The sequence below is a fragment of the Montipora foliosa genome, chromosome 6 (genome assembly GCF_036669935.1).
Source record: "Montipora foliosa isolate CH-2021 chromosome 6, ASM3666993v2, whole genome shotgun sequence".
Taxonomy (NCBI): domain Eukaryota; kingdom Metazoa; phylum Cnidaria; class Anthozoa; order Scleractinia; family Acroporidae; genus Montipora; species Montipora foliosa.
Genome location: NC_090874.1, coordinates 6,788,980 through 6,801,479, shown reverse-complemented (window position 1 = coordinate 6,801,479; position 12,500 = coordinate 6,788,980). Strand labels below are relative to the sequence as shown.

The following is a 12,500-nucleotide window of genomic DNA, read 5'->3' as shown; positions in this document are numbered from 1 at the left end:
GGAAATTTGTGTACCAGTCAGCCTGATGTTAAAAAGCCATTAAAGTTGGACAAAGTTTCTCATTGGAGATGGCATCTATTATTCAAGAAAAGGGATTTATAGTTGCAAGAACATATCATGCAGATTAACAAAAGGGAAAATATCAACAGTTTGTGTCTCCAGGCGCCAAAAATGGGTCACCCATCTTCGTCATCTCGCTCCTCAATCGCAATCGCTAGGTAGGAAAGTATTTGCGTAATTTACAACGAAATACGCTGTTCCTGATCAAGACAAACGTAGAATGCATTAGAACAAGCCAAAGGAACTTTAGTATTTGTCTATATTTTGTTACCTGCTCAATTTTGCGCATGGAGCCAGTGTATGCAATGGTGTCAAAGAAATCATTTTTTTGGAGTTTTTTTTTCTATTTTTGAGTCGGGAGGTATAACAAAACACTTGATGACTGGCCCCTCGGAGACAGTGAGTTTTGTTTCCCCTTGACCTCAATGTTTTCCTTGGCTTCGTCTCAGGGAACATTGAGGGTCTTGGGGAAACAAAACACACTGTTTCCCTTGTGGCCAGTCCTTATTACATCCTGGCAACAATGAGTTTGGCTAGTTATCCAATGATACCCTAGGAAAGACTGAAATCTGACACATTGCTATGATTTGTTAGGAAACAGAAGGCGATCTGAGATAACAAATCCCTGGGGAGTCACCCACAAATTCTGTAAGTGTTCATTCCTTAGTCTCTGGATAATACGCTCATGGCAGATCTGATATTGGTGTGCATGATTTACAAGCAAGTGTGCTATTTATTTCTCATTTCAAATTTTGCCCCCAGTATCCCATGCTAGAATCACTTACTTTTCATCCTAAGGAGTTGGGGGTGTTAGCTGGTAAAATCTGAGACAGTGGGATACCCCAAAAATTTGAGTTTAAGAGGGGCAACAGCAGGATCTTCTTTTTCCAGGCCTGGAAAGTCATGGAATTTAGTTTGGGTTGTAGAAAGTCATGGAAAACAAAATAATTTGGGCAGTTTTGCATCAGCAAACTAAGGAAACAGGAAAAAAGTTGCAGACATACAAGAAAATTTTCAAAGAAAAATGGCCAAATTTAGGTTATGGAAACGTGGAGGGTCATGATCAAGGACCTAGAAGGGTCATAGAATTTTCAAAGCTCGATACGCTCCCCAGTGAGGAGGAGAACCAGGAAACTGTACCTCTTTAATTCCTGTCCAATACTCATACATGTAGGTGATTCTTCAGAAATTTAGTTGTCATTGCCACATTAGTTTACGTGGCATTTTGAAACAAAATTGTGATTACATCATAGTCATATCCCTTACAAAGTTGTGAAGTCTCAAGAGCTTAATTCTTAAAAACATAAAATAGTGTAGCTTGAACGTGTATTTGCTTAACATTTTTAGGTGATAATATAACCCCTTGGAGAATACTAGGGTTGAAGATGTTGCTTTTTTGTCTTCAAGTCTGTCAGGTATCTGATAGCACAGATTAAAAGAAGACCCCAACCTGGATGTTTACAAATTTGAGACTGGGAAGGAATTTGGAACTGCTCCGCAAAAAGACACAGACCATGCACAACCCCTATTACTGTCATAAATACCAGGGGGTATTCATGTATACCGGTACTTATGATGTTTGTGTGCCACTACACTGTCCTTTTTTATGTCCCTTGATTGGTTTACCACACTTTGAACACTTGTGATTTCTTGTTCTGCGGCCAGGTGATGTGTTAGCCTGAAGGAGTACTTGAAGTTCAGCATCTGAAGGAAAAAGGAACATTGTTAGCCAGCCTGCTACTTTGCACGTAATATACTGGGTATGTTTAAACTGACAACTTATATTAAACTTAACTGGTGGAATGACAACTACATAGTACTTGCAGTTTTCAGTGATGAAAGCCCTGCAGTGGATATTGATATTAGGTTATAATTATCCACACTATGCCATCTTGTAATGTGTAATTTTATCCTTTGGTTAGTTGCTATGTCACAAACCTGAACATGTTGGGGGACATATGACTGTTTGTTTTTGTAGTCTTGATCGATATTTAGTTTTAGCTTCCTCTTTATTTTCCTTGTCTGTCAACATACTGTGAAGGGCTTCAGGGATTTGATTATTGATTTCATCCTTTACTGCCTTTAAGTCTTGTCTTGCTGTGGTCATCAGAGTTTCAAAGATATCAGCAACATAATCTGAAAAGAAAAACAGAATGCAAGAAACATGTACTTAACAATTTTTAATAAGAAAGTACTATTTTGACTTGAAATATTTGTAGCCTCATATATGCTACTTTTAGATTACCATAGTTCGGTTCCACTTTCATTTCTCTCACTGTTGCCTCACCATCTTTGAATTTTGGATATGTGACCTTGAGCTTAGGTTTCCCATGGGCATCAGCTTTGCTCTCCCTCTTTAGATTGAAGTTAAAGTGGATAGCAGCAAGGATCGTCCTGGATAATAAAAGTGTCACATTATATACATGTAGCTGTAGTATATTAGTTAAGTTTTCTACGTAAGGCACATTTGAACAGCATCACAACAGTCACAAATCAAGAAATGATGTGTCCAACAGATTAGCCATAAGTGTCTCTTGGACCATATTGCCTCTTAAAATCAAGCTGCTGAGCACTCACATGGTGTTCTGGTTAAAAATAATAATATTAATATTACTTCTAAGGAAGACAAACTGGATGAATGTAATGCAACTTATAATAGGATGTTCAGTAATGGGCCAAAGAGTTTACAGTAACTAGATTGCTGTTATCTAAGTGTTTTAAAAATGTGGTCGATGTGGTTCACCTCAAAATTTCACACTCCCATTTCAGGTTGGACCAAAACATTTTTCACAAGATAATTTAAAAGGTAAGCACTTGTACACGTAAATACACACATACTGACCATGCTAAGAATGCAGGCATACCGATGAGTTTACATGTAGCTTTCAAAATGTTGCAGAGATAGAATCCCCTGAAAAATCTTACCTACAAAGCATTCCCAGATAAGAGTATGCCAGCATTTTCGGAGCAAATTGATTGACCACAGAATGGTAGCCTTCAAGAGCACTTGTCTGTGCATTTGGGGATGACTGCTTAATTCCTTTTAGCAAGTTTGCATTGCTTAGTGCTTCACAAAGCTTTTCATATGCAAGGGAACCTGTTGGTGTAAGATTTGCCACCTTTTAAATAAAGCCGATACTCAATGATACATGCAGGCCAACTTTGGCAACTGGACGCACACTAGTAGAAAGTATTAGATTAATTTTGATTGATATGTTTTTGTTTGTTGTATGTATGTTGCCACCTTGGTCGGAGCCATTTTCACTCACTGTGAAATAACATTTACATGTAACAATATTATTAGTAGTAGTAGTAAGAAGTACATTAGTCAAACTAAACAAAGAGAAATCAATGGAATTAGGGCCTGTAACAATGTGACAGTTCAGCTGGGCAAACAAGAGCAATGCTTTTATGTATATATATATGCCTACCATTGGTCAACCATACACGTGGGCTGGTTATTGGGCCATGTGCACATTTGCTAAACAACTGGCTGGGGAGATCCTTGTGTTTGTTGATTATATGGGAGAGAAAAGCCTTGAATTTGGCAAGTATGACTTCGCCTAACTTTGGTTGAGTGGAGGTCACTGCCCAATAGTAGTGCCGCACACAGGCTTTCCGCCATCTCCCAATTATTTCACAGCCTTTCTCTTTGCTTAATTTAGAGAGGACCTTTTGGATCTCTGCAACACAAAGTGCAAAATGTTCAGCATTCAATATTTACTGTAGGTGAGGTGTTATGTCATGTCTTTCCTGCTATGATAAAATGTTGACCCTTTGCAGTTTAGGAGTATCAAACAGAATTTTTTTTCACATTTTCAAGTATCTGTTTTAGTTCCAGAGATGTGTGAAAGCATTTGACAGTATGCAAATTAGGGAAGCCGTAGACATTACAGTGTATAACTTCAGACAATACACCTGTAGCTAAAAGTCACATTATGACACAAGTGTCTGAAAATTGTTTTCACTCTTTTCAATTCCCCTTAGATGTTTAAAAACACCAAGCTAAGAGCCTTATAACTATACTTGCCAATCATAGAAATAAAGTACCCATAACATGTGAAAATGGAACTCAAGTTATCTACATACTAAAGTAAAGAATATATTATTTGATTACTTTTGCTGATGTGCCACAAATCGAAGAAGTGATCAATAACTGGCTTTCCTAACTCTTTGCATTTCCTAGGACACTCCTCTCTCATCCACTTAGTAATCGATGTGTGGCGGTCAGAGATAAAGGACTTGACAATCAATCCAGTACCAAGCAAAAATGCAAAAGCTTTTTGATGACCAAGGAATTCCATTTTCGAGCTGCTACCGGCCTCATTTGCCTGGTGATAACAACAATAACTTTTTGTACCTTTTTTGTGCAAAGTAATGCTTTTACCTTAAGTTAATCTATTCTGAGTAAATTAGTTGTACTGCAGAAAGCATCTACATGTAGAGTTTATACAATAAAATAAGTGTTGTCAATGGTACAGAGGCTGGCAATATATTGTTTTCTTTAGTTAAATTGTGGTATTATATGCAACTGAATAGTATCAGATATGCTTCTGATTAGTATATACATGTACTGTTGATGCTTTATGAGGCAATAGCTATAAATAAATGTTGTAAATTCATGAACCTGTCCCCGTTCTCGAAGAATAAAGGCACTGTAAATATTGCACTGCCCTTCTTCCTAAAAGTAAAATGCAGGAAAAAACCCCAGCCATCATTGTATGCCACGGGATTAAGTATCATGATCCCCAACAACACAATACATGTACACTTCTGCTGGTCTCCCCTTCTGCTCAGAACAATCATCATTAGGCCCTGCGCCTCCCACTAAGAGCCATTACAGGAGTACACGTTTTTTTTAAGTGCATGTTCAGTTCCAATTACCTGTAGTAGAACAATGTGGATTATCAGACCCACAGTGCAGCAGAAAATTGTATATGTCCCATATTTTGCCGAGTGGCCCATGCTATCGTGTCTGCCATCACCTGCTAGCGTGACCTCTTTTCCTTTTAATGACTGCAAAATCTTCGCTTGGTATGTGCGCCAATACTTAACAATGGTTGGGAAAAGGAGGTGCCTCTGATGGTAGTAATATGCTGGTGGACGGTATACAAGCAGACCCAAATGCCTGAAAACCAGGAGAACTTTGTTGATTGACGCCCCTGCACACAGGATGGCGAAACTCAAGAGCAAATTTCCAGCAGGGAACTTTCCAAGCATGTGAGGCTGACTGTCCCATTTAAACAGGCCTTTACAACTGCTACAGCTTGACTCGATAGTCAACATGGTCCCTGTCTGAAGCACAGTTAAGGTGGGATTTGTTGCAAAACAAAGATGGCAGTACTGGAAAAGGAGAAGAATTTTTGACAGGAATACGATTGCCTTTGGTTCTTCTCTAACATTTTTCCCATCGCAACTCAACCTACAAAAGTAAGGAATATTTCTGTTACTTTTCATTTGATTAAGCAGTTGCATTTTACTTGAAAATACAGTTGCTAGACATTTAGAGTACAGGTAATTTCATTATCCCCGTAAATAATTCATTTACCCTAAATAGTTTCTTACTACCTTGGTTTTGTACTTTTTTGGCTGTCATCATCATCTCCTTCCTTGGTGTATGCCTGATCCACTTCCTCTGGAGTCCAGGGTGAATCCTCATAGCGTACTTCTTCATTGCCTTCCTCGTCCCGTTCCTCATCTGACTCTTCCATATTAACGTCGTCCATCGGAGTTACATTTGGTTCGTCTTTCTGTGTGAAGCCTTCAGCGTTTCCGTGGGTTTCTGTCGATAGGAACATTTTATTTGGCTTGTTATGTGTTCTTAAAAATAATTTTCGTTTGTCCTGGCATCATTGTCTTAACTGTATACATTGCTGTCCAGCATATGCACATGAAGCGTTCTAACTAATCATCAATTGAATTGTTGCATTACGGTTGCAGTAAACCGCCTCTAACAAATGTCATGTTTCGTTTTGGTCCATTGTGAGGTAGTTTGCTTTTGTCAGAACAGTAAAAGAGATCATCGAGCAGTGAAATAGTGACGAGAGCGTTAGACACAGTTTCCATTGTTTTCTTTTGTTTAGTTACATAATTGTTGCAATAAAAATCATGCAGTCAAGCATGACGAATAAATGCCAGAATTTTCTATATTTTACCTGTTGAGGTCATTGCTGGAGGTGAACAACTGATACTCTCAAATGTTTTTACCCACTCATTCTGATTTGCATACATTTTTTGGCGTAAACCTTCCAGTTTGGACTCCATTGCGTTCAGTTGCCTTCGCAATTTTTTCTTTTGCTTCCTGAGAAGATCACAGTTACTACAGGTGTTTTTCAAATCCTCCTAGTTTCAAAGTATAAAGAGCAAATGCATCAATGAATTCAATAACAGTAGTCTAACATTTTGTCCCACAGGATTAACAGAGCAGAGAAAGAAGGAAGCGATAACTCGCAATAACTGCCTTGATCGTGGACAAGCAGGATCTAGGGGAACTAGCAATTTTGTGTGCGTCCCCGATGGAGGCCACATAAGTTATGTACATGCTTCCGAAATTGAGTGACCATCTACGATGTTAAACCGAGTTTTTCCTTATTATCGGTTAGTTATTAGTGTTATATTTGTTAGATTCAAGATACCACTTGCGAGAGCAAAACGATTCAGAAGGTACCTTGCTCTTGGACTGACTTGACTCTTCCGGTTTATCATTTGGGGAGCTTGAGAGAGTTATCTGAAAAGCAAGCACAGGCGTGACTATTAAAAATATTCTAAAATACTGTTACTAAGTACAAAAGGTACGATTATTACCTCGCTCTGGGACTGACTTGACTCTTCCAGTGTATCATTTAGGGAGCTTGAGAAAGTTAACTAAAATGCAAGCACAGGCGTCACTATAACAATAATGTATTCTAGAATACTGTTACTAAGATTATTACCGCGCTTGAAGTAGAATTTGGTATTGGCTGAAAGGCAAGTACAAACATCAGTGTCATAATATTCTTCATTTCAGTTACTAAGTAAAAGAGGAAAGGCGATACTGCCATTATTACCTCGCTGAGGCAGCATAACTCTTCATCTCCTGAATTTAAAGAGACCGGTACTTCATTTGGGGTTAACTAGAAACCAAACAAGAATAAACGCGATTCGCTATAAGTTAAAAAGACAGAAAATGTGCGTTGATTACCACGCTTAGGAAAGTTTACACTGCTATATTATTCAAACAGATATGGAAACGGGACTTTTGATCTTGTTTTAGGTCAACGGAACATGTACACAGCAAAATGTTCTAACAAAAACGAGTTTCACTCACAACTTTGTCTCTATCCAGCAAAAAGAAAAGCAATTACCAGGGTACGTAACTTGAAGGGCGCCTGATTAACATACATCTAAAAACCCATTAAATTACCGAATGGCCAGCTTCTGGTGATTTAGCTTCCGGCGACTGTGAAGACTGTAACAATTCATTTATGATCTATAGGGAAAGTAGATAAAGAAAGCTGTGTTTGTTTATGAAAAGAGTAACAGTAATTTATTTGAAAACTTTGGAAACCATTGAAAGTCTCTTCGGTAAACCAGCATCTTCCGAGCGCGCCACATTCAAGACCGAATGCTCGTGATTGTAATAAACAGAAAAGATAAAAAACTAAAATCCAATAGCGCAGCGATATGAACAATACCAGTGAACTGTCTTGATGAGTTACTTGAAAAGATCTTTACAAATCACAGAGATGTCTGGGAATAAAAATATAGGATACTTCTACGCAAACGAAAACTTCATGGCTAACACGATACTGAAGCTTGTCCCAGTGTACATAAGATAAACAAGGCTTACCTTGCGGTGTTGTCGTTTGGAATTAGATGGTTTCTCTGGCTCGATCTTCCATATTGTGGGAACTGAGCCAGGAATAAGGCGACGACTACAGCCTTCCATGTGGATCGCCCTTGAAAAGCATTCCTCCGCAAAGTGGACAGAACACACCACAAACTTTCCAGTCGGGTTGAAGTTCGCGCGATGAGTGCGCACGAATCGCAACCACTTATCTCGCTCACTTTTAATTGTTGGACTGAAGTGAGCAGAAATACCTGCTTTCACATTTGATCTGTTGCTACAGCCGTGTACTACACAACGATCAGGCATTATTCGACTCTAATAAAGCGCTAGATTCACGTTGCAAAACCAATTAACTGCAAACTACATAGAGATGTTATAAGAAAATTCACCATGCGCGCCTAGTTGGTTAGGAGTATGACGTCACAAAGCAGCAAGGCCTTATGGGGTTGCAGGAACATGATTCAATAATGGCGGACGAAAACATTCCGGAAAAAACCGTAAAAAAATCCATCTTCCCGGGCTTGTTGGACAAAACGGCTTGGACAGGTGAGTAAGCACCACTTATAGATTCAGAAAATGCAAAAACAATTAATTCGAAAAATTTCGTCGCAGTGGCACTTTAAAACACTGCAGTGCGCAAAAAAGGAAAATACATGAACTTCGTCAAAGACATGAGAAGTAATTACAGATGTGTTAAATTTGTAAACCTTTCCATGAGCTCCCTTGGTGTTTTCTCCAACGAATGCTCTACGTTCTTTTAGAAATGATGAATCACATTGTCATTGAGAAAAAGCAACAACACTATATAATAAAATACGTAAAAAACAAAATAAATCTAGCCATTAGAGAGGCATATTTTATCTTTAGTCGTTGAAATATAATATTTGGGATAGCACAGACTTAATAAAACCTTTTTTTTAGTTGATTCATTTGTAAATACAGTATACAAGTGTATCACTCAATTTCAAGTAGCCAGTTGTTAATTACCTATACTTAGAGAGATTTACAACTGTATTCAAAGACAAATAAAGTTTCCATTATACTATTAATAATATTATTTTATCGTGTAGCTCATTTTGATATTGTTTTCTTCCAATTGACATAGAGGAAAGAAAAAGAATGGTCTCTCTCAGGAGATAAAGTTCGGACTAGCGAGAAGGAATTGTGTTTAAAACTAAGAGTAAGTCCTTGCTTAATTATAATTCTTGCAATTTTGTGAATTACATCGATTTAAAGTTAACCTGGACTCGTATATTTTCCGTAACCCGGTACATTCTTCCTACCCTGCGAGTAGTCTCTTTTCGGTCTTCCTTTTCCTGATTTTTCTTGGAAGATCAGAAGAAACTCTGCTCGCAGGGTACTTCCTTCCACAAAAAGCATCAAGCCCGTTTTACTACTGTTTCCGTTTTCGTTACCAACCGCCACGTTCATTTTTATTTGGTTTTTTTGGCTTTTACAAACACATACAATGAGATCCTTCATATCTAAAAACATGGATTAACATAAATTACTTTATTTTCGGCAGAGCCTACTACTCAAACAAAGTGCTCAACAGATGAAATGAAAAGGAAGCTATATTTAGATATCTCTCCCACTGGATAAGGCAGAGACATGTTCCAGGAAAAATTGATTGCGAAAAGTGCATTTTAAGAACCGGCTGTACCCTTCAGCAGAAAGACTGGAGATCGGTGAAATATTATGTAAAAAACCAGATTGACAAATTGAAACTGGTATTTGATCCTAAGAACGTTAACCTTGAGATGAAATTTTGACCTTTTTACCATTTTTGTTGAAGTAGTTTTGAAGTATATTTCCAACTAAGTAAGGCAGGAACACGTTGCAGCAAAAGGTTATAGTGAAAAATTAAGTGTCAAAGGCAGTAGTACATGTACACTCCAGTGGTGAAGACTGGACAGCTTTTATTCATTTAAAGAACTATGGGCTCGTTTCTTAAAAGTCCCGTTCACTTTGTGGAACTACAAGGAAAGTAGAACGGTTCTTAAAAAAAAACAGCTTGCTCTCTTTGGTTTGTTGTCATTTAAATTGTCTGAATTTTAAATTGTTAAATACTTTTATCTTCAGTGTAAATTTGAGAAAGAAAAAACGGCTTTTCGGGACCTGTAACTGACGGGCCTTGGAGAAAGAGGCCTCAGATTGAATAAGGAAAGGGATAGTTGGCCCCTTGTTACTCGTTTCGAAATTTCGTTTTTACGTGACTATTTAAGTGCTACTATGATCAAAAAATCGTTGTCTTTTTTTTCGTCAGACTCACTGGTTTAAGAATACAATACGTATGTACGCGGCTGAATTAAGGACGGTGTCTACTATTGTTATTGCGGATACGTTCTGCGCATATCGAGATACTCGGGTTTCCTATCGGTGATGCTTACTAATAATACAGGAATATTTTTGCGCGGTTTAAAATTATGGAGAGAAAGTTGATCTTAAAAAATTATCTTGGTATCCAAAAAGAAAATTGGGGGTAACCATGCATTGTTTAGAGATAATTTAGCTTCAATTTTTGTATAGGTAATCACATGATTTCGAGTGCAGTTTGGAATAAATAAGCACGAGTAAATTTTTTCAAAGACGACCAAAATTGAATGAGCCCGTAAAGCGAGTGCAATTTGTAGTCAAAGACGACCAAAATAGGCCTTTTGCAGCAAACGATCACATGGTACAAAATGCGCTATGCTGGAGGGCAAGCTCATTATTATTCCCCCACTGGGACATTAAAATAAAGAGACCTGAACCAGTCAAGCGTGACTTGCCTTTGTTTTAATGTCCCAGTGCAGTGGGGGAATAATAATGAGCTTTCCCTCCAGCATGGCGGATTTTGTACCATGTGATCGTTTGTTGCAAAAGACCTATTGCATGAGCCCGTAGGGCGAGTGCAATTTGTAGTCTTAGTGCTATTTATTCCAAATTGCAGAAGAAAAATCATGTGATTACTTATTCATAGTATACTTGAGTCACTTAGTGTTTAGTTAACATAGTTTTCAAATCCAAGAAGAATTGTTTTTTTGGTCGTAGTAGCACTTTAAAAAGTTAACCAAAGTTGACGCACGACCAGCCAGGAGCCCATGTAATGGGCTCCTGGCATTGCAGTATGTGTGTGACAAATTGTGGAAGGGGGAGAGACTTTCTCAGGAACGGAAAATTTTTGAGCTGGATCTCGTAAATGTATTTATTGTGAGTGTCTTTGCCTTTCCTATGGTAATTAGAACACGCATTTTTGTTTGTTTGTTTGGTTTTTTTTTTCGCCAGTGATTTCACTGACGGACTCTAGGGATTTAATTATGGTTCTCTCAGACGAGAATTTACAGGTTCAAAGAAGCTGCTAGGCAGCCATTCGAGCGGTGAAATGCACTGCTCATGGCTTAATTAGTTTGTCTTAAGGCTTGATGCGGTGAATTACTGCTCGCAATTAGGAAGACATGCTAGTTCTGCTTAGCCCAATAAGAGGTTTTGACACATTTAATCCCAAATCGTTTTTCTTTGTTCAACCTCCCCTGTCCACAGCTTGTCCAGTTTGTGACTTGTGCCCACACGGTCTTGCAGGATCCAATACCGACGTTTTGTTTCATGTTATGTGTGTCGCCTGGTTAGAGTAAATTTTGTGCAGTACATTAAGATTACAGCGAAGCTCCAACAAACACAAAACAAAAACAAATAAATAAAACAAAAATAACAACCCCCTCCCCTCCAAAAGAAAAGAAGGTGAAAATTTAATTTGAAATATATTAGTGATGGACTAAACATTGCTTGTTAATGTCCGTACTGGGAGCTACGGAAGTCTATTTCTAAGGAGGGAGAATTTGCTTAAAGATATATTTGTAGGATCTTAGTGTTAAAACTTGTTTTTACAGCAAAAATGCTGTCTTGTGTGGAGGTACTTTTGATTTTAAGCACATGTTAAATTTGGAAATGACAATAAAAACAAGCAATAGAAAAAAATGGTGATTTCACTGTTCTTGGCATAGAAAAAGTGTTGTGCATTCCGTAATCATTCTTCTATAGTCGCTTATCTTCTCCAAATGTTTAGATTTTACAGTTGTCCGGCAAAGGTGTTTGCTAGCAAAACTTAATTATTTTTGTTCGGGTGCGTTTGCTCACTATGAGTTTACGTGACCACGAGAACGAATTCATGAGAAGATCATCCTGGTCCGAGCCATGAAGAAAACCTCAAACTCACTACTAGAGACTTGAATTGTGGGAAACATTGTTCCTTCATGACTGCAATGAGCCTTGTAAACGAAGAAAAATGTTATAGCTGTAGCTGTAGCTTGAAATCCTCGTCAGAAATTGTTTGAGTCTTGCTTGCTTTCAGCAACTGTATGACCTACAAAATGAATGCAAAAAAAAATTTGCCTGGTTATTAAATTGTCTCTTTTTCCTATTTTTGTTTCCTTCTTCAGGCGTGGGCAGTGGCAACAATGGTTTTAATGCCATTTTCTTATTTTTTTCAGGGGCTGGTCAATAAAAAAGGCAAGTGAAGCTATGATTTTCGCAGTTGTGAACGCAATTTTTGCAATTGCGTAGAGAAGCCTGAAAAATTCAGGACTTCAACAGGATTTGAACCCGTGACTTCGCGATACCGTGGTTGCAAAAA

The 12,500-nt window shown here is 38.1% G+C and overlaps 4 protein-coding genes across 16 annotated transcripts in view; 2 read left to right on the top strand and 2 right to left on the bottom strand.

Moving 5' to 3' along the window:
- LOC138006521 (uncharacterized) overlaps positions 1-4,682 on the top strand; it is a 6,068-nt gene extending 1,386 nt beyond the window's left edge. Inside the window, exons 3-9 of one of the 6 annotated variants that reach the window (XM_068852894.1) lie at positions 1-218; positions 655-708; positions 1,468-1,626; positions 1,726-1,820; positions 2,830-2,866; positions 3,726-3,789; positions 4,247-4,682. The exon at positions 1-218 is cut by the window's left edge and continues 328 nt beyond it. The gene's annotated coding sequence lies outside the window, so the exon portion shown is untranslated. Of the gene's footprint in view, positions 219-654; positions 709-1,467; positions 1,821-2,829; positions 2,867-3,725; positions 3,790-4,246 lie in introns of all 6 variants that reach the window. The other 5 variants (XM_068852895.1, XM_068852898.1, XM_068852893.1 and 2 more) reach the window with 5 other exon arrangements.
- The window catches only part of LOC138006522 (uncharacterized), a 29,534-nt gene extending 17,689 nt beyond the window's left edge, over positions 1-11,845 (top strand). For all 5 annotated transcript variants that reach the window (XM_068852899.1, XM_068852900.1, XM_068852903.1 and 2 more), the window contains 2 exons: positions 8,994-9,068; positions 9,414-11,845. The gene's annotated coding sequence lies outside the window, so the exon portion shown is untranslated. The remainder of the gene's footprint in view (positions 1-8,993; positions 9,069-9,413) is intronic.
- LOC138006519 (uncharacterized) overlaps positions 1-12,500 on the bottom strand; it is a 76,147-nt gene that overhangs the window by 41,094 nt on the left and 22,553 nt on the right. For 2 of the 4 annotated variants that reach the window (XR_011123907.1, XM_068852890.1), the window contains exon 7: positions 11,464-12,230. The exons of the other annotated variants lie outside the window; for them this stretch is intronic. Coding sequence is in view for 1 of the 2 variants with exons in the window: in XM_068852890.1 (XP_068708991.1) it covers positions 12,187-12,230 (44 nt within the window). In the remaining variant the exon portion in view is untranslated. Of the gene's footprint in view, positions 1-11,463; positions 12,231-12,500 lie in introns of those variants that run through there. 4 annotated transcript variants of the gene reach the window in all.
- On the bottom strand, positions 1,831-8,932 carry LOC138006523 (uncharacterized). Its single transcript, XM_068852908.1, has 8 exons — positions 6,216-8,932; positions 5,629-5,842; positions 4,945-5,482; positions 4,178-4,391; positions 3,492-3,743; positions 2,986-3,157; positions 2,306-2,454; positions 1,831-2,196 (listed from the first exon to the last, which is right to left on the bottom strand). Exons 1-8 carry the CDS (start codon positions 6,322-6,324, stop codon positions 1,991-1,993), a joined length of 1,854 nt encoding a protein of 617 aa, XP_068709009.1. The 5' UTR covers positions 6,325-8,932; the 3' UTR covers positions 1,831-1,990.

What these genes read in the sequence shown, in the direction of transcription:
- LOC138006523 (XM_068852908.1), bottom strand. Translation starts at nt 6,324, where the DNA reads ATGGAGTCCAAACTGGAAGGTTTACGCCAAAAAATGTATGCAAATCAG. An exon ending in TCCAGCAATGACCTCAACAG is followed by an intron (nt 5,843 to 6,215) that starts GTAAAATATAGA and finishes TCCTATCGACAG; the next exon opens with AAACCCACGGAAACGCTGAA. An exon ending in TATCTGGGAATGCTTTGTAG is followed by an intron (nt 2,455 to 2,985) that starts GTAAGATTTTTC and finishes TTTATTATCCAG; the next exon opens with GACGATCCTTGCTGCTATCC.